The following is a 21146-nucleotide window of genomic DNA, read 5'->3' as shown; positions in this document are numbered from 1 at the left end:
CCTGATACAAAAGATAAACCCAGTAGACAGGCCCAAAAATGTTACAAGCCGCAAGGGTGGCCCATCATTCCAGGCTTTTGATTATAAATTGAATGGTTAAGAAATTTGACTGGCAGTTCAACAAATCCTCAATCAACTGATGTCAAGCAAATCTGAAAAAAAACACCTTCAGACATACTAGTACACAATAAATTAACACAGAGAAGAATAAGGAACAAAGGACATCACCTTAGGAAGGCTAGCTGCTTCAATCCTTGCAGAGAAGTTTAGCAATTATACAAATTGCTGCTTTAGTAAAAAATTATCGATTTTAACATCTTCGATTGATAGAAGCAAACCTTAATTAAATTGCATTTCAGGATTTGAGTGAACCTACCAATGGAGTAAATCAACTCCAAGTCTCACACAGGACAATAGTGAGGTGATTACATTGAACCGCTAAAAGTACCCTTTTCTTTGAGAAGGAATGGTCAAAACAAACAATTTTGATGAAATAAAAATACAAATTTCCACCATGCCCATCGATCAAAGGTCTGTTCTGGTGTTAGCTGTATTAAATGTAGAAACAGAACATTGCATTAAAAAAATGTAGAAAGAGAACAAAGATGATACAGTCTTCAAATTTCCGAAGGGAAAATCAGCTCAATTTCTGTAGAAACGTAAACCATTAGAAAATCATAACACAGGCACTGCTAATATCTGATACAAGGTTATTAAGTATCACTACTTAATCAGAGAAGAATCAACCCATAATGGCATCTCAAACAGCATGGCTTATTCAGGAGAACAAACACCAGCATACTGTGTAGGTGCAAACAACATAATACATAAGTCATGAATAAAGAGGCAAACAACATAAACACCATTGCAGGTGCATGTGAGATGTGACAGAAGAACTAAAACCAAAGTGAGAAAAAATAATGGTAACCAGAATTCTGTGTGAATCATTGTAATAAAGTCATGAACAAATTAGTCCTACTGAGAAAATTCATGACCACATTAGTATTTCTTTCTCTCGGGAAACATTAGTATTTCTTCTGCACCTGCTGCTTTCACAGGACAAGATATCACCAATAGCCACCGCAGGAACAAGAGCCATTCTTGAAATGATGGAAGCGACTGGAATCTCGTACAATGATCTCATGGTCCACAATCTTGGAGATGTAGATGAATGCACTGTGACAATCACCGCAAACACGAAGGTTCTTTGTGATCCGTATGGGACAACCAGGGGAAGTTGTGAGGAGCCCATATGCGAGAGCAAGCTTCTCACTGTGTTCAGTGAGAAGATTATTTTTCTCCTCGTCATCAACATCGTGCAGTGCAAAGTTTGTCTCGGGGACATAACCCATAACCTTGATGCGACCAATTAGTCTCTCCAAAAGAGAATATATCTCTGGAGAAAGAGGGTGTGATCGATCTCCAACAAAGAAAGATGCAGTGCCCTTCTTACCTTGGACCCAGCTGCATCCTGGCCTCTTCTTAATCCCTGATTTCTTCATCAGTTGTCTGATTCTTGCTACATCTTTCCACCGCCTTGCAGTAGCATATATGTTGGAGATAAGTGTGTAGGATCCATCATTCTCTGCTTTCATACTGACCAGTTTGTTCAGAGCATATTCAGCAAGTTCCACATTCGAATGAACTCTACAGGCACTAAGTAATGCAACCCAGATAGCTGCACTAGGCTCCATTGGCATTTCCTGAATCGTCTTCCATGCCTTATCTAATCGCCCAGAGCGAGCCAGCAAGTCAATAACACAAGCATAATGCTGTGCACTGGCAATTACACCATAATCGCTACGCATGATATCAAAGTAATCCAGACCTTGATCCACCATGCCAGAATGGCTACAAGCATAAAGAAGAACCAGGAAGGAAATATCATCAGGAACAAAGCCTGCCTTTTGCATCTTGTCAAATATGTCCAAAGCCTCCTTACCACGACCATGCATTCCATACCCTGACATCATTGAAGTCCAAGATACTTCATTCCTTTTAGGCATGCTATCAAATACATTTCTAGCAGTATCAACATCACCACACTTTGAGTACATATCAATAAGGCAGTTTGCCACAAAGTACACAGATGATTCGTATTCATGGTGGCGGGTGACATAAGCATGAATCTGCTTACCCATACGAAGAGATGACAAATGTGCACAGGCCATCAAAATGCAGGAGATTGTATAAGCATTTGGGGCAACTGCATATGGTTTTGAAATCATCTCTGAGAAAAGCTTGAGAGCATCATTCGAGTCTCCATATTGTGCATACCCACCAATCATAACGGTCCAAGTCACCACATTACGTTCCCTTCGAGGTATGGAATTGAATATGGTGCGTGCAGCTTTGAAGCTTCTACACTTTGAGTACATATCTATTAATGCATTGTGTACCACTAGATCCTCACCATCACCATCACCACCAAAATCATTATCCAAGGATAGAAGACACTTCTTCAGAGAGTATGCATGAGTTTCCATACCCTGAGACAATGCTCCCAAGGAAGCACAAGCAGACAATAGAGAGATGATAGTGACAGAATTTGGCTCTGAACCATAAAGAATCATTTGCTGGAATGTGTCAAGGGCCTCTTGGCCATATCCCCTCTGAGCATACCCTGCAATTACAGCACTCCATGTTATGACGTCTAGCGGGATATTTTCCTTGCGCATATTCTTGAAAAGCTCGAAGGCTGCCCCAAATTTCCCACTTTGGGTGTATCCAGTAACCATTGCATTCCAAGAAACGACATCCTTGAATTCCATTACATTGAAAACATTTACTGCATCCTTCATCGACCCACACTTTGCATAGGTATCAATCAGCGCATTGCACACAAAAGCATCTGCAAATGTGCCATTCCGAATAGCATAGCTATGAATTTCTTTAGTCTGAGGCAATGCCTTTAGAGAAGCACATGCAGGAAGAATGTTGACGATGCTAATGATATCTGACCTTTCATTTGTAGCTTTTTCGTGAACAATTGTTGTCATCTCTGAAAACAGGTCTAATGCAGTCCGCGGATTACTACCCTTAACATGGGCAGCAACAATTGAGTTCCATGAGATAACATCATCAATTCCCTTCCGTGTTATTTCATCAAACACCAGACTGGCATCCTCCAAAGAACCAGAGCGGGAATACATCGCCACCAATGCATTGCATACAAAGACATTTGACTCAAATCCATTGCAACATATGAGCCCATGGAATGCGCTACCGGAACGGTATGAAGGTAGCTCTCCACATGCTTTCAGCGCATATGGCAGAGTAAAATGGTCTGGCTTAGTTCCAGCACGCAGCATGCGGCAAGATACGCCAATTGCTCTGTCAAGACGGCCTTCCTCGATGTGTGCTCTTACAAGTAGATTCCACCACACGGCCGGCGATGGCACGACGCGCTCCAACACTGAGAGAGCATCGCTGGTGGCACCACAAGCAAGATAGGAGGCTACAACACCGGTGCCCAAAGATTTTGGCGAAACATACGAATGTGATGGAAGTGGTGGGAGTGACACTGACAGCAACGATGCTGGATAAGAAAGAAGGCCATAGGCAATTATCTTCTGGTGAATTTGACGGACTGTATTCACAGACCTGCATTCCTTTAACAGGGATGCAAAATGGGTTGGAGAGACATCTCGACCAGTGCATTCTGCACTTGCAACTGACAGGAACTGAACTCCGATTCGTTTTGCTGCTTTTGGCGAGTTGAAGAGCATAACGCTAGCGGAATATCATAGTGCACTCTAAATCCTCAAAATAGTAGTCAGGGCATCACTGTTTCATCAAACAAACAAACAAAGAGAAATCGCTTAGAAAGAAGTATCATAGACATCGCCCCAATTAGGGGGTAAAAGGAAAATGCCAATAGATATGAATGCGTAAGAACACCATCAAGGCCAGGGGCGGATCCAGAAAAGGGACATGGTTGTACACATGTACACCCAATAATTTTTGCAAAAACTTCGAAGTTAGGAGGATTGTCAAATAGCTAAATAGCTTTAGGTTAGGGTTTCTGTGATCAGCTTCGCACAGCATAAGGAAAGGGAAGGGAAGGGGTGGAACTACCTGGTGGGTGCTCGTCGCCGGCGAAGAGACCAAGGAAAGCCTCGGTACCTGGCGGCGGCGGCGGCCCAAGAGTCGTCTGGGAGCGAGAGCGAACGAGAAACAGGGGGAGGAAGGAGGAGGGAAGCGGACGGAATCGCGGAAGGGGAAGCAGACGGCGAAGAAAAAAACGCAGAGGCTTCTTGTGGGCCGTTTTTCAGTTTCTTTGAAAATTTGTGTTTTTTTTATTTTTCTCTCCCATTCAATTTTTTATTCTTGTTGATTTCATATGTCTATTCTCTTCATTGATACTAGTGGCTAGTAAAACATTTGTTTTAAATAAACAGAAAATCATATCTATTCTCTTCATTGGACATTATGAGTGGCTAGTAAATATATAGTATATTATAAATAAGTAAATGGAACTTTTTATATTTTATTAGGTTGAATATTTTTCTATTGAAGCTAGAAGCCATTTTCACATGAACATATACCAATTTCACAAACCAATAAGTGATAACAATATTTTTCTAAAATAAAAATAACTTTTTCTTTGTGACAATTTCCCAAGTGAATATTAAATATTTTTGTGCCGTTAAACATGAAATAATAGCTCCCATGAATTAGGAACACTGTTGTCATCAATAAAAAATGGTATGAACTCATTAAAACATTCATGCTCTAAAAAGTATTGACACTTTAATATCTCGTGAACAATTTGAGTCTTCCTAACCCTCTCTTTTAATTGTATAATTTACCATGGATTTTTATGTTGTAATAGGGTTAAAGATTAGGTTGCAAAATACTTTCTCATATTAGAATTGTCGCACTTTATCAACCTTGTTAAATAAATCTAGCTAAGTGTGTGCTTATTATCCTCAGGGGACAAAGATAGTAGAGGCACATAGGCATTGTTTAGTTCACCCAAAAACCAAAAAGTTTTCAAGATTCTTTGTCACATCGAATCTTTCGGCACATACATGAAGCATTAAATATAGATGAAAATAAAAACTAATTGCACAGTTTAATTGTAAATCGCAAGATGAATCTTTTGATTCTAGTTAGTCCATGATTGGACAATATTTGCCACAAACAAACGAAAGTGCTACAATAGCGAAATCCAAAATATTTTCGCATCTAAACAAGGCCATAGTGGCATTAAGTCCACAGAAAAGCTCCAACCGAAAACAAAGATATACAAGCTGAAAAGATATATCGTTATGAGGCAAGAACAAAACAAGACTTAACATGACAGGATAGGAATATAAATAGTTTAACCATAAAAAACAATTATGCATTCAGAAAAAAGTTTTGTACAAATAATAATATTGTATAGTTAATAAATTAGAAATGTTGCCATTCTTACGTGAGTAGTTGTCCTTTATAGATCAAATAGTTTTTTCTCTACAGGTACAACATTTGTTTACTCGTCTTTTTGTAGTAAAATACATTTTCGAGTTAGAAACAACTTCTAGAGTAGAAAAGCAATATTTTTTCGACGAAAGAAGAATTATAGTTGCATACATGAATATGTTAGAAGCACTCTGGATTACATAAATATCCAAAAAATGATTTGCATCTAAATTGTACCCATGCTATGAATAGCTCCACATCTCAAAACCAAACCAGTATGATGCTTTGCAGTATGGATGACCGCATAGGCAAATACTCGGCAAAAGGCCTGAGAACATATGCCCAACTAACGACGACGACCAACATTCATGTAGGCGGAGTTGAGAAACTTTTCTTTCTGGTATCTTCCTTCTTTCTACCACCGAAGAATGAGAAAAATTGATCTGAAATTTATTCTCCCTAGTCCTTCATCATGGCCAGATCTAACCAAAAGAAAATGAAGAAAATATTGGAGAAATTTATTTCATAGCAGCGACACCATCTCCACCTTGATGTCGCTGCCCGAAAATAAAAGTCTCCATGTCGTCAAACCGGTGAGGAAGCCGACACCGTAGTTGTTGCCCGCATCTTCAATAGAGCCACCATGGAAAAACGATTTCACCTTGCTCTCTCATCATTGCCGGAGAGGAGGAGGAGGAGAAAATAAATCTCTAAAACCAAAAATCTTGGCACGGAGAGACCCTAACCCTAAAGATTCGATCTACTAGGAAAAACTTATTAAAAACGATGGATCCCTACTCCCTTTGGCCTCCGGCGATATGCCGAAGAGGGGAGGGAGGAGGACTAGTGGTGGTGGAGATGGGAGCGACGGCGGCGACGCCGAATTGAAGACCGGGGCAAAAGAGGAAAAAATATGATCATAGTATAGAAAAATATCAGGGGTGTAACACATTTGTCTTCCTAATATTTTATTGAATAGAAAACTTATACGTCCAAATATATTGTAGTAATTATCCTACTTTAGACAATATAAGAATCTATATCTAGATATTTTGCATGAGAAATATCTAGGCAAACAATATTCTATATGGAACACTCTAGATCTTGATATTTTGTATAATAAAAACTATATGAGAATAGATAAATATGAGAGATATTCTAACATATAGAAAAGTGTAGAAGATTGCTACTATAAAGCTATAAATACATATATAGACTTGTGCTCATTCCATACATACCAAGTTATCAAAAGTTATGGAAGTAGTCATCGCATATTTAGTTTGAAATACTTCGTAGTTATTTTGAAGTTTACAAGTATAGATGTTAAAAGTTTGTTTATAACAAGTTAGATATGATTCTGCACACCTAATATTATAAATTTGCGCTTGCCACGTGGGCTACGAATTGTGATCAAGGCTTATGTGTTATATTTTTCATAGGTATCACTAGTCCGTTGTTATAATGATCATAGAAGGGAGAAACATTAGTGCCCAATCAAGACAAAGTCATTGGTTAAGCATTTCATCGAGCGTATGCAAGGCATCAGGCGATCGAACCTACTCTAGTTAGCTTAGACTAATAAAGCACGCAGTAAAGTTCGTAGAATATATACTTTTCTGACACTACAGAAGTTTCAACTTCTGCTAGAGTAAGCAGAGATCATACTTCATCAATCAAGATTTAAGAAAATAAAAACAATAAAAATATCTGGAAAACAAGGAGTTAGGCTTCCTCTTTACAGTCCAGATGGATGATGATGTGCACCGGCACTGTGTGTCCAATACTAGCAGAGATCAAAGAGTAGAGGAGGCAAAGAGGAAAAAACGCTCACGACTGACGTGCTTCGAGTGGGTCGGCAGCGTGGGAGGAGGCGCAGTAAAAAGGACGGAGGAGCGAGCGGCGGTCAGCAGCACCTCAGTAGACAGTGACTCCCCTGGTCGCTTTGGGCTCAAGTGTGAAGATCTAACCCCACTAGGAAAAAACTTTTGACCCAATAAAACCTATAAAGGTTTGTTGCCTCTTCTTCTGCTTTCATCTTGGATGTAATTCTCGCTTCATAGAGACCTTGGTGATCAGCGATTTAGCCGAATAGGAGTAATGAAATCTCCATTATCAAAAACAAAAAAAAAGAAATTTATATTATCAAAAAACAAAAATAATCATAAACTTCTTGGTGAACTTTATTACTAGTTCTCAAAGTGGCACGACATATTAATTACAGAATTTGCCAAGTTTTATGAGTGGTAAATGTAAATCCTATAAACCCCTCCCTCATCTGACATTGTCAAATTAAACGCTTAGACTATCTCCAACAAGTAACCTATATGGGACCCAAACCTAAAATAGATAGCGAGAGACTCAAAATCGGTCTCCAATATACTACCTATATGGGAGACTTATTTTGAGTTGTCTTAGAGGAATAACCCAAATATAAGTATCTCTCCTGGAAACATATTTGCAGACAGGATTCTTTTTTACGTTATGTTGTTGGAAAAGATACCGAATGCGTATTGAACCTTTTAACTGTAATGCTATATAGAGGTCAAATGAGTCTCGTATTTTGGGTGTCGTTGTTGGAGATAGGTGCTACTGCATGAAGGGTATATTGGACTTGTTACGACTTGCTGGAATCTGAGTATAGAACAATATATATATACATAGCAGCAGGATAAGATGGAGGGCATGGAGTTTGTAATAAACCTGTTCAACCTTAACAGCTGGTCTCACAAACCATAATACACCAGTCACTGTCATGCGTGTGCCCATCAGAGACGATGATGTGATGCAGTACGCTTGTGCAATTTGGTTGGTATACTGCAACTTCACACAATAGACCGACGGCAGTGGAAACTTGTCGCCTCTCTCATTTCAAATTTCTGCATTTATTAAAAATATATTTCTGCATTTTCTGTTCCAGATGGAAAAGAGGACAATAATCACGCTCTACCTGAAAACAACAAACAAATGCCCCCCCAAAAAAAAAATATCATTAGAGATTTGGACCATAGAGAAAACTAGATCGAATGCAAATCTTATATATATTTCAGTACATTGATTAAATACGCCCATATATATGAATTAATTAAGAAAACTGATAGCGGATGACATGGCCACCCTGTCACACTTCCTTTGAACAAGTCTCTACACCCAATCCATGCCGCCGTCACTCCGGCTTCGTCAACACCATTTCCCCTCACCCTCGTCCAATAATTTTGTTTACACACGATCTCAACAACAGTTATCTTGTTTCCACGGTATACAGTTAAGTAGTCTTAGCGTTGGTGTCATTGCAGCTATGGGCCACAGTCAATCAAATGTTTTTAAGAAAAAAAAAAACAAAGCAGGTGAATTTGTCATAGATTTTTTTCTCTAGTTGGATCATATGGCTTCTCCATTAACTTGTTGAGGAATCAGGACTTCATCATGAGAAACTTCTACAGAAACTTGTGAGAGTGAAATTGTTTTTTTTTTGTTGTGAAAAAACTTATAAATTTGATAGCCCAGCTCTAGATTAATTTAAACTCGATAGAGTCTGTTTGAATCTATTATATAGCACTAAAAATTAGATAACTAATAGCTAATAGCTGCTAATTTTTTGGATAGTGGGTTGATATATGAACTCTTAGCACTTATTAGCAATTTTAAATCCACTAACAGAACTAATAGTTAGTACTCCAACTAATAATTAATAGGTCTGTTTGGATACACTGGTACTAATTAATTTATTAGCTGCTAATTTGTAGCGTTAAGATCGTAACCAGTCACCTCCATTTCTGCCTGCCATGGCCATATCTAACTAGCATTAATCAAGTACGATGACCACCAACCTCTAACATGTAATTACTGTTGTACCCTTAAACACGACCACGTCTCTAGTTAGTTCAAAATTAGCAATTAGTAGTAATAAAAAAAGTGCAAGACGAAATTTGGAATCTTGCAAAGTATATAAATGTGAACACACATGCTCTTTCACAGTTGTTGAATCTTGAGAGTTAGCGAGAGAGACAAATATCCATCCATCCATCAAGGAGGCTGCTGAAGGCGAGGGCTCTGACTCCGAGCGTGGAGATCGACGACGACCGCGCCATGGCAGGCGCCACCAACGGCGGCAACAACGGCGGCGGCGGCGGCGGGAAGGTGATCAGCATGCCGCTGCAGTACTTCTGCGTGCTGGCGGCGGTGGTGGTGTTCGTGATGGTGCTGTCACTGTCCTTCATGTCGCCGGCGGCCATGGTGGCCGTCCGCCAGAACCTCGGCTCCTCCGCGGCGGCCGCCGCCGCCCCTCGCAGCAGCAGCAGCAATAGCACCAGCAGCGGCGCCGCCGGCCTGGCCGCGGCATCACCGAAGGAGAAGGAGAAGGAGAAGGAGAAGGAGCAGGAGCAGGCGCGGCGGCCGCCGCCTGTGGTGCTGTTCAACTTCGGCGACTCCAACTCCGACACCGGCGGCGTGGCGGCGGCCAGCGGGATACGGATCATGCCCCCGGAGGGCCGCACCTACTTCCACCGCCCCACGGGCCGGCTCTCCGACGGCCGCGTCATCATCGACTTCATCTGTGAGTTCCATCCCCATACTTCCATAAGTTCCATTGATTAAACTCGCCATTAATTCACCGCTTCTTCTGCCGTTTGGTAAAATCAAATCATTTCGCCGCGCTGTTAGCTCTCTGGAAGACCGGAATTAGCAAATAATCCGAGGACTTAATTGCACACGAAAACCAGATAAACTGTTTAGGTGTCTGGCTGGCTGGCTGCTCGGTGCGATTTGCATGCATTTTATCCCCAAATCGCGCAGTCAATTTTTTTCTATCCGATTTGAATCATTCATGTTAAATTCCTCTGTTCTATACGCTCTCGATTTTACCGGGTCAATCAATCGGGCTAAAGGAGAGAAGATGGGTTGGTGGATCGTGGTGGCTAACAAGTTGGGAAAAAGGTCAATGAAGCCCATGTTGCCGCCGATGTGGAAGAGGGATTAAAAATTGGTGCTATTTGGTGGTTGAACTAGAGGCCTCATGTCATGTGATGTGCCATTTCAGTCTTTGGTTCTTTCCCCAGTCAGTTGAGAGAGATGGAATCATGGAAAAGCTTTGGCTGATTGGAATGTCGAATTAGGTTATCTACAGGGTTGAGAGTGAAAATCTGCCCTTGATTGTCTTAGCAAACTTGGTCCCATTTCTCCAATGTGAGAGACTGGTTCTTGTCTTGTGCTTTCCTGCCTGCCTCTTTCTGTGTGCAGACCAGACAGGTTGTTGGACGACCATCTTGTGTTTGATGCTCCACACAAAAGTGTGTCTTGGTAAATTCGACATGCCTTTTTTTTCATTTTCTTTGCATTGGCATGGATCGCAGTACCAAACATCCTTGTGTTATCATCGATAAAATGTACTTAGGTTATAGCTCGATTTGATGTGAAGAGATTAGACTAGATCTAACCAAAACAAAAGGATAGTGTGAGTACAGAAGGGGTGGTAATCAAGGTGATTGTTATACTGCTGGCTTGTCAGTTGTTTCTTACTCCTATTTTGTCCGATTAGCAAGTTGCTGAGTCAACGGCTAACATCACCGGAAACACTGCAGCTAGTGTTGTGGCATATGCGATGGCAGATGGAGCTGTAAACCTACCAATCACATGGTTTTCTTTGTCTGGTCTGTTCTGCCAACGTTAGTTAGTGCTTGTACAAAATATTAGGAGTTCAGGGTGCAGAGCATCATTCAGCTAACATGGTCAAACTGTGTTTATCCAGACTGGAACTGGAATGGATATTTTTTGCCAGCTTATTTACATGTTTGTAATTTAGAGAAGTTTGATTACTGAAAATAATTTAAAGAAGTCTTCCACTCGCTGACAGTACACAAAGTCGTTGACTATTTAACTTGCATCTTTAATTAGGAAATACGCAATATGCATGCCACGATGCTGACACCCCTCAATGATACGTGTTTACGTAATGGCGAAGTAAGTAGTTTTTTATTGTGATCTTTTTTGGGTATAATGTATATTTACCTCAGTAATAGTAAGTGTAAATTGAGAGAACAAAAGGGCGTTTTTTTTCATGGTCCACGGACGATTCATCCGGACAAGCTGCATCTGTACTTTCAGTTTGTGGTCATGAAAGCTTTAATCCTCAACTGATCTTCTCAAGTACAAACATCGCATCTGCATATACTCACTCCTATGGTTGAGATCTGAGATGCACGTGGTGGGGTACATGTGCATTATCTCTTCTGTTCATGATCTGAAATGTAGCCGTGACACACCAATCTGAAATGTCACTGTGACAGAGGATTAGCAACACATAGCAAATCTGCACTTACCATGCTATCCAAAGATTAAATTTGTTAATTATTTCTTGTTTTTTTTAACTCATGGCTTAATAGGGTCACCTGAAATTTTCAGGTGAGAGTCTGGGCACGCATGAGCTGAACCCATACCTCAAGGGAATTGGTTCAGACTACAGCAACGGCGTCAACTTCGCCATGGCGGGCTCCACAGTGACCCACCGCGCCTCTGACTACTCCCTGAACGTCCAGGTCGACCAGTTCGTCTACTTCAGGCACAGATCCCTTGAGATGTTTGAACGAGGTTTGTTGCCATCGCATTCGTACTCTCATCTGGATGATGATGAATGAACTTCCTGAATGCTGAACCTGACAAAATGTGCTTTCATCAGGACTGAAAGGCCCGGTGAGCAAGGAGGGGTTTGAGAACGCTCTGTACATGATGGACATTGGCCACAACGACATGGTCGGTGTGGCGCACACACCGTCCGATCAGTGGGACAAGAAGATCACAGAGATCGTCGGCGAGGTCAGACAAGCCATCTCGGTGAGTACCCAACATACCACTCCTATGAGAAAATCCGTTCAGCAATCAGCATACATACACTGACTGACAAAGAAGCATATCTCTGTTCTCCTGGCAAACTTCACAGATTTTGTATGACAATGGAGCGAGGAAGTTCTGGATCCATGGCACGGGCGCCCTGGGGTGCCTGCCGGCGCTGGTGGTGCAGGAGAAAGGGGCCGAGAAGGACAAGCACGGCTGCATCGCCGGCGTCAACAGAGCTGCCAAGGCGTACAACAAGAAGCTCAGCCAGCTCTGTGACGACCTCCGGTTCCACCTCAAGGGCGCCACCGTCGTGTACACCGACATGTTCGCCATCAAGTACGACTTCGTCGCCAACCACACCAAATACGGTATGAAATTGAGATGGACGGCAAATCCTCCCTGAAAGTTGCTGATAAGGATGGGGATGGCTTTTCAAATGGATAGCCGCGGTTCTTCTCTAGTGCAAGTTAATGAACTAAATAGACAATTACTTCCCTCTTCTTTTTTTTTTCATTTAGTTCATTTAGTTACATTAGAGAAAAACCGCGGGTATTTATTTGGAGCATCGTTCCCATCCTTAGTTGCTAACGATTCAGGCATTAAGAAAAGTCATTTCAGGACCGCTTATGTTCTAGTTGTTGTTCTTCAGGGATCGAGTGGCCGTTCATGGTGTGCTGTGGCAACGGCGGACCGCCGTACAACATGGATCAGGGAAAGCCTGGCTGCGGCGACCTGTGCCCGCCGGAGGCGAAGGTGGTGAGCTGGGACGGCGTGCACTTCACGGATTTCGGCAGCGGCCTTGCTGCCAAGCTTGCCATGAGTGGGGAGTACTCCAAGCCCAGGGTGAAGCTGGCGAGCTTGATCCATGGCGGATCCAAGAAAGCGTCAGATTCTTGATATGGTTCATCATTGATCGAGTTGTGACCTTTTGGATCCACATCTATAGAAGATGGAAGATGGGTAACGGTGATGAACTGAAGAGACGATGAAGGTTGTCGTGGTTGGAGGGAGGAGATGTTGCATCAGGCTGTTTCTTGACGTCGATTGACTCCTTGTACACAGAAGTACAGAAGGCAAAGTAGCAATGGAAATGATCACTTGCAATTGCAAGGTTAAGTTAATTTTGGTGTCTTCTTTTGGATTTTGTGGTTGGTGCAGAGTACAAAAGTTTTGTACCTTTGTTGTACGTGTATAGACTATTTATGATAGTTATTACAAGCTCCCAAAGGAAATATGATGTGTTTCGTCATTTCATTCTATTTTGAAAAGAAATAGCAAATGGTAGGAAACAATGAAGCATCATGTTTGGCACTCATCAGTCATCACTATCTTCTGTACAGACAAGTAGTTAGGCTTCTCATCACTATCTTCGTTGGCGTCTACGGTCTATCATTAGACTAGTGGGCTTGCACAATATTCTTTTATTTTTCCCTCTGTATTGGTATTACAATATGAGGGCAAAAATCATGACAACATATTATACCAAACAAGCTTAAGCAACAAATCATTTCTGCATGGTTATCAGTTTCAGATAAGTGGAATATTTACTGCAGTCATAATTTTCATTTCCATGGCACAACAAAAAAAGGATAAAGATGATGCAGAGAATGCTCCTCACTCAGTGCAGGAGACAAGTGTATGCTTCGTGGACAAATCACCCAAGAGAAATAAAACAAAGGATTCTGGTAATCACATCAAAATCGACCTATTTGTTGTATGAGGTAAAAGAAAATGTATGATAACGGGACAGTACAATATGCTAGTTATTACAAGCTCCCAAAGGAAATATGAGTGTTTCGTCATTTCCTTCTATTTTGAAACAAAAAAAAAGTAGAAACTAGAAAGCAATAGAATGTTTGGCCACTCATCACTATCTTCAGTACAGACCAGTAGTTAGGCCTCTCATCACTATCTTCGTTGGCGCCTAGCCTTCTAGGGTCTATAAATCTAGTGGCCTGTACTATATTGATTTTCCCCCTCTGTATTGGTAGATGAGGGGAAAAAAATCATAAGAACATACATTATACTGAACAAGTTTAAGCAACAAATCATTTCTGCATTGGTTATCAGGTTCAGATAAGTGCATTGTTTACTGCAGTCATATTTCATTTCTGTGGAAAAAAAGGGGGTGTAAAAAATGATGGAGAGAATGCTCCTCAGTGCAGGAGACAAGTGTATGCTTCATGGACAAATCATCCAAGAGAATTAAAACGAAGGATTCTGGTACTCACATCAAAATCGACCTATTTGTTGTATGGGGGGGTGGGGGGGGGGGGGGTGGGGGGGGGGGGGGGGGTGTAAAAGAAAAGGTATGATAACGGGACAGTGCAATATGCTATCTACGCTGGTAAAGTTACATCCTTGCAATCAGAGGAAAGGCAGTAACATAGAATGCAAACTCATCATTTTGACAAATTGTACACCGCTGAGTAATATGCTAATATCAGGGCCTCCATGTGGGACATCAGATGACTCCGAATGCTGATTGCAGCGATGATGTGACATGGGAAGCGAGTGCATTTTGAGCGAAAGTCTGGATGTTCTTCTTGGCATCTGTAACACAATAATGGAAATGCCATATGTCAGATTTTACTTGGTAAAACTCAGGTTGTGTACCTGAGTTGTGGAAAGCTTTCAAGTAAAAGTTCTATCTCCACTCCAACAGAGCCCCATATGACGTGAAAAGGAGGAGTCTTAAATGAAAAAAAATATATTATTAGAAATAACAGCAGAATACTGTGTAGAAAACAATACAGGTATAGTGAAGGTTACAAAAATCCTAGAACAAGCATATAGCTGGAGAAAATTTGTTGCTGTAACATGCCAAACTCAAACCAAGAAGCTGAATGGCTTGCACATTATTGAACATAATAAAACCATGCAAAATTGAAAATTATTATCTTTAGAACTATTATGCTTAGTTTCAATAGGAAACAGTCTATCTGATTCAGTTGCCAGTTTACGAGAGAACAATCAGTTCAGAACAAAATAACTCGGGCAATAAATCTTCACTAGAAACTTCTCAATAAGACATACCTTTGTTGCACTTGGTGAATCCAACAATGTTTGCAATGCTTAGACTCAAGCAAACTCCAACAACAAGAAGGTAATCAGCCTCAAGCCTGATGAGTGAAAATATACCAAGAACGATCCATGCAGCAGCCTGAAACATGGAGAGATTTGTTTTGTTTATATATATTATAATACATATTAGTTATCACAGTATGGTAAACATAGAATAGACAATAAAAGGCATTTTAATGGATCGCCCTCAAGTATGGATACGAGACCCTTCTCTGGTATCATTTACAATGTTAAGACTTAAAATAAGACTTCAACCCTCTCAAGAGAAGAGATGGATCAGCCAGCTTTTGTTGAGAGGTAAAGATACTATCAAAACAGAACCCCTAAGTGCATGTCCTGGTATATTGGAACCATGGGGGAGAAGGAACAGTCATAAGAGGCCATTTTTCCCTTGAGAAAAGCAGTAAGTGAGATGCAGAGATTGTGCTTTAAGTGATTAGCTAGAATCCACTACAAGTCATTTTTATTCATGCAGGATGCACCACTTACCAAGGCTCAAGTGTTTAGCCCAAGAAAAATGTGAAAGAATACATCAATAAATTGATGAGAAGTAGAGAATAATACAGCCATAAACCATAAAATGTTGCACCTATATTAAGTTGATAACCAGACTTAAACAATAGTTGGATTTAGGTATTTTGTCAATCATGTAACTGAATGAAAACCACTGGGAAATAGGACCATCTTAAACATAACTATAGATAATGGACATGCACAGCTAAGGAACAAGGAAAATTGAAACAGCCAGGTACATTTGTACATGTAGCATAAACATGTAAGGATTATAGCAATCCCCTCTCCTAATTGAATAATTCCTAACTTATTGGTTAATAAAAAGATGATCACAAACAGCAACTTGTAATTGAGTAATCTCAGACATCTTGACACCTATCCAATGAATAGTCTATCATCTACACCATGACATTCTTTATAAGAGACAACATCACTCACAGTCAAGTAAAGAGTCCACCAGAAGAGCCACGAATCCTTCTTGTTCATCCGAGCGAGAGACTGCAGGGAACACTCAAGTTACAATTTGCAACAATTTCACACACAAAACAAAAACAGTAGGATTAAAGCAGGCACGGACCTCCCCATCAAGGCACTCAAACTTCCAGACACTGTTTCCTTCGTCGTCAATCTCATTCCACCACCGCAGGCCGACTAATATCCTGCCACTAACGTTCTTCACAACCCAGAAGTCGAGCGCTGCGAGGAGCACCGTGATCACGAAGATGATGACGAAGCTCTTCACAAAGAGCGAGAAAAGGATGTAGAAGGCCAGCGCCCCCGCCTTTGGAGCGAACATAATAAGAATCAGCAAGTGTTAGAACGTACTCCTATATCATAATTTCCAGTAAAACACAATGTAAGACGGCATGAGATGACAAGCGGTTTACCTTGAATAGCACATGGAAGAAGCATGTAATGGGGTTGGCATAATTCTCGCTAACCACCTGAAAAATGTTCACGCCATTATTTGTTTGGACAGATAATAATAAGATCTTAACTGAGCAGGAGTTTCATCATAAGCTAAAAGAGCACCGACAGCCCGATCCATCGCAAGAAACCAACGCAACTGCAACCTACTATCCCAGAAACCAAATATTGGTTCACTAATTCAGATCCCCATGCCACACCAAAAGCCCCCTTCCACCGCCTAGCTGAGATCCACGCGCCATTCCAAGCCGAAATGGATCCACCCGAATCCGAATCAGAACTCGCGGGCCGTAATTCCTAGGCGAGATCAAATCGGGAACGCAGGAGAAAGTTCGGATCCGAAGTTTGCAAGAGGATGGAGATAGAGAAAAGACGGGGTGAACGGAATGGGGCTCTACCCACCTGGCGCTGATCCATGGATGCCTCGGGCTCCCTTCCGCGGCCACCGCCTCGCGCTCCGCTTCCACCGTTGCTTGGACGCCACGATCCAACAAGGCGCGAAGCCTGGAGCTGGAGCGGGATGCCCCTCTTTCTCTCTAGAGACTAGAGATCCAGGAGGGAGGTGAACTCAACTGCAAAAAGGCCAGTGCTGAATTGTTTCCCAAGCGTTTTTTACCTGTCGTCGCAACAAGAAGAGGAAGAAGACTGTACGGCAAACCATAAAGTTTTTTTTCCCAAGCATCTCCAACAGTTTTACAAGATTCATTTCCCAAATCTTATTGTTTGCCAACTTCCAAAATAATATAGGAAGAAAAAAAATCTCTAATAATTTGAGAAATTTCATTTTAAAAAACCCAAAACCCGCTAATGAAACAAAGAGGCCCGCTAAGCGAACGGATAGCTCTGCTAAACGAACGAAGAGCACCGCTAAGCATGAGGAAAAAGATCGATGCCAAGCATGAAACCCGCGCGTATATTTGCCCACTAGACAAGGAGATATGCCAAGTGAGAAAAGATGGGGAATTAGTATGTCAGGTTTTTCCTCAATTTGCTAAAGAAGTTATGGATGTGAAGTCATTTGCCAACTGCTGGAGATAATGTGAAGTCATTTGCCACGCTATGTGAAGTTTTTTTTAACCACGCGTCCACGCTATGTGAAGTTTCACCATGATTATGGCTCTGGATACACTGGCACTGGTTAAATTTTAGCAAAATATTGTTTGGTTTCACCAACTAATATGTGGTTGATAGTGATTTGGAGGTGTATATTAACTAAATGACTAATAGTATTTATTAACAATTCTAAATCTACTAATGGAACTAATAGTTAGCAACCCTTCAGATAATAATTATTAGGTTTATTAGTTTTTGTTGCTAATTTTTAGGGCTAATGGATCTAAACATGTCCTTAACTAAGATAAAACTAAAAAAAGAAGTAAACTACCGAATAGCTTGTGTGAAATACAATAACATACTCCCTTAAACACAAGAAGAGTCATATAAGGTCTTGTGCATGTTAATTTTTCTTAATTGGGTCCCTTCATTTTGGGGATTGAAATATACATAATGAACTAGGCTATCTAGCTTGGAATTTGACATTCCATAATGTTTCCAAGCTCACAAATAAGCATATCTCAAATTCATAGAGTGAGAGATGAAAATGGATTCTATAGATTACTATGCTATAATTCTATTCCAGACTTTAGCACACTCTTCATTCTTCAACTCACCTTCTTATAATAGAAACGCAATATATAAATATGTCCCTTATATGCCTAATAATAAATATACAAATATATTCCATATATATAACTATATTAGCTTAATTAACCTATGTCTAAATTGTAATTAATAGAATAAATTCAATTCCAAGGATCCAAATGGTTAAGTTTGATTATGTTTGTAAATTAGCAATATCTATTTCAAATAAGCTTACTATAAATATATATTTAATGATTAATCTAATAATATATACTTATTGTACACTACAAATATTAATAATCTCTTGCATATATTTGGTTAAAGTTAAAATATTTGACTTCTCGAGAAATAAGAATGTCACTCTTTGCGGAACCGGGGACCAAAGGATACTCCATATGTTCTAAATTGTAAAGACTTTTATAGATACATAGATATTGCTATGCACCTACTTATACATTATATCTAGATAGAAAGTAGAAGATGTATATTTGTAAAGTTAGAACAACTTACGATTTAAAATAGAGAGTAGTATATTTAAATTCCGCATGCCTGTCATTTATGATAATGATGTGATTACAAACATAATTTTGACTTGATCTGATATATTCATAAAACAAGAACTGCAATGTTGCTTAAGTGCCTTTTTGATATAGTTCTACTTCCATTTTCCAAAGCTAAAACAAAAATTATGAAACCAATACTTGAGTTACTTTATTACATGTATGGATCAAATAGGTTCTAACTTCTAACTATTAGGATTCTCAGTTTTCACAAATCTATTGTATTCGATATCTAGGTATCTAGTGATATGACTTGAAAATAAAAATATAATAATTGTGTATGACAAGGGGTATGAATAGGGGTGGACCTAGTGGAGGGGTTGGAGGGCTCAAGCCCCTCTACCACCACAGATCTGAAAGCCCACGTTTGGTTTTGGTAATTAATGACACCAAGTTGCTAATGCCTTGTGTTTAAGTGATTTGAGTTAGGCATAGCAACACATGTGATGAAGGTGCATGGTGGCATGGAAAGGTGGCCATATGATCACAAAGGGATGAAGCATAAAGTGAAGATCATGGTGATAGACGAGGAGCAAAGTGATCAAGGCAAAGGTATAAACATAGGGTTTTACTTTTGCCGGTCTAAGATGAGTAGAGAAGTAATTGACCCGGTTTAGGATAGATAGCCGACTATCAAGAGGGGAAATCACGGTCATCTCTCAAATCAAGTGCTACTAGGTTCATATCTTGAGCACATGCATTAGGATCTAGTAAAGTGCTAACTTAACTCCTTTGGTGAAAATGTTTGTGAAAAGCTAACACACTTGCACTTTGGTGGTGGACACTTGTTGGTGTTAGCACATTTGCAAAGGAGGTGGTTTTCCTAGGGTTGAGAGGGGTGTGGGTTCCTCTCTCCCTCCCGCCGCGCTTGCGAGGCGGAATTCGGCGCTTTTGAGAAAAATAAGTGTATATTTTCTTTTGCGCCGGTGGGAAATTTGGAGAAGTCGCGGGAGTGTTTTCTCACTGAGAAACACTCACCGGACGCTGAGTATGGAGGCACCGGACGCTGGCGTCAGAGTCCAGTGTGCTTGACCCTGCTAGGGTTTAGCACCGGACGCCTCTGAGAGCGTCCGGTGGTTAGCGTCCGGTGTGCGGGTGTTTTGCGACCCTCTCTGCGCATGGGTCCGGTGAGCACCGGACACTACTGGTGCTTAGCGTCCGGTGACCCGTAGGTTTGCGGAACTCTCTGCGCATGAGTCCGGTGTGCACCGGACGCGTCCGGTGTGGACCTGCAGAGCGTCCGGTGATCCGCAGGTGTCCGTTAGGATCTGACACGCGAGATTCAGGACGGACACGTGGCCTTCTCCAGTGCACCGGACGCAGGGAGTCGAGCGTCCGGTGCTCACTTGGTAGCGTCCGGTGCCCCCGTTTTTAGCTCAGTGAAAGTGGCCAACGGCTAGTTTCTTTGAGGGGCTTATAAATAGAAGGTGGCCGGTTTTAGGAGGCTCTCTCTTGCACATTTGAATACTTGAGGCATACTTTGAGCTAGAGAACACTCCCTCCACTCATCTCCTTGCTTGATTGCTCATCCTAGTGAGATTGAGTGAGATTCAAGTGCATTGCTTTGAGAGTTGCATTTAGTGGCACTTGATTCTTGAGTTTGCTGCGGATTTCTTGTTACTCTTGGGTGTTTCCCGACGCCCTAGACGGCTTGGAGCAGCGGTGGTGTTGAGCTCGTGATTGGAGATTGTTTCGAGCCTCACCAAGTGATTTGTGAGGGGTTCTTGAGCCTTCCCCGCGGGAGATCGCAATTGGCTACTCTAGTAGATTGCTCGTGGCTTGGAGGATCCCCATCTTGTGAGTAGATGTGCGGCACCCGCTGAGGGTTTGGCTTTGGATTGCCAATTAGCTCGTGATCCATCAAGTGGGTGTATCGCCACAACGAGGAGTAGCTTGCCGGGAAGCAAGTGAACCTCGGTAAAAAATCTTATGTCATCTCTTGCCGAGGTTTCTCTTGTGATTGTGCACGTGATTGATTGGATATATTTCTACTCTACAACGTCGGTATAACAATCACTCCCCTCTCCTTTACCTTTGTGTATACCTTGCTAGTTGTGTAGCTTATTTAGCTTAGCTTTCTTGTTTAGGAGTGTAGCAAGCTTCTAGTTGTGCTTTCTTGTTGTAACTAGTGTTTAGCTTTCTTGCTAGACTTGTGTTGGTGGCTTGCATAGCTTAGTTGTGCTAGTG

The 21146-nt window shown here is 41.2% G+C and overlaps 3 protein-coding genes across 4 annotated transcripts; 1 reads left to right on the top strand and 2 right to left on the bottom strand.

Moving 5' to 3' along the window:
* Nucleotides 754–4239, bottom strand: LOC8071194 (pentatricopeptide repeat-containing protein At5g16860). Of its 2 annotated transcripts, none has more exons than XM_002439290.2 (2): nt 4078–4239; nt 754–3786 (listed from the first exon to the last, which is right to left on the bottom strand). In XM_002439290.2, exon 2 carries the CDS (start codon nt 3726–3728, stop codon nt 1068–1070), a length of 2661 nt encoding a protein of 886 aa, XP_002439335.1. In that variant the 5' UTR covers nt 3729–3786; nt 4078–4239; the 3' UTR covers nt 754–1067. The 2 variants fall into 2 exon arrangements, with proteins under 2 accessions (XP_002439335.1, XP_021303038.1); XM_021447363.1 differs by lacking the exon at nt 4078–4239 and having other exon boundaries at nt 754–2851; nt 2962–3090.
* Nucleotides 9352–13491, top strand: LOC8080916 (GDSL esterase/lipase At1g09390). Its single transcript, XM_002440601.2, has 5 exons — nt 9352–9958; nt 11803–11988; nt 12077–12231; nt 12338–12602; nt 12884–13491. The coding sequence occupies exons 1-5, from the start codon at nt 9493–9495 to the stop codon at nt 13129–13131; spliced, it is 1320 nt and encodes a 439-aa protein (XP_002440646.1). The 5' UTR covers nt 9352–9492; the 3' UTR covers nt 13132–13491.
* On the bottom strand, nt 14547–17447 carry LOC8080915 (Golgi apparatus membrane protein-like protein ECHIDNA). The gene is made up of 6 exons (XM_002439289.2): nt 17161–17447; nt 16719–16775; nt 16409–16612; nt 16270–16329; nt 15271–15397; nt 14547–14787 (listed from the first exon to the last, which is right to left on the bottom strand). Exons 1-6 carry the CDS (start codon nt 17173–17175, stop codon nt 14699–14701), a joined length of 552 nt encoding a protein of 183 aa, XP_002439334.1. The 5' UTR covers nt 17176–17447; the 3' UTR covers nt 14547–14698.

This window comes from Sorghum bicolor, chromosome 9, assembly GCF_000003195.3.
Source record: "Sorghum bicolor cultivar BTx623 chromosome 9, Sorghum_bicolor_NCBIv3, whole genome shotgun sequence".
NCBI lineage: Eukaryota > Viridiplantae > Streptophyta > Magnoliopsida > Poales > Poaceae > Sorghum > Sorghum bicolor.
The sequence above is the reverse complement of the archived record's forward strand: the minus strand, read 5'-3'. Positions and strand labels throughout refer to the sequence as shown.

Excerpts from the sequence above, each read along its gene's own strand:
- LOC8080916 (XM_002440601.2), top strand. The coding sequence starts at position 9,493 with ATGGCAGGCGCCACCAACGGCGGCAACAACGGCGGCGGCGGCGGCGGG. Across the intron at positions 9,959-11,802 it reads CGTCATCATCGACTTCATCT|GTGAGAGTCTGGGCACGCAT; the intron begins GTGAGTTCCATC and ends TGAAATTTTCAG. Across the intron at positions 12,603-12,883 it reads CGCCAACCACACCAAATACG|GGATCGAGTGGCCGTTCATG; the intron begins GTATGAAATTGA and ends GTTGTTCTTCAG.
- LOC8080915 (XM_002439289.2), bottom strand. Across the intron at positions 16,613-16,718 it reads TCTTCCATGTGCTATTCAAG|GCGGGGGCGCTGGCCTTCTA; the intron begins GTAAACCGCTTG and ends TTCGCTCCAAAG. Across the intron at positions 16,330-16,408 it reads TTGAGTGCCTTGATGGGGAG|TCTCTCGCTCGGATGAACAA; the intron begins GTCCGTGCCTGC and ends TGTTCCCTGCAG.
- LOC8071194 (XM_002439290.2), bottom strand. The coding sequence starts at position 3,728 with ATGCTCTTCAACTCGCCAAAAGCAGCAAAACGAATCGGAGTTCAGTTC.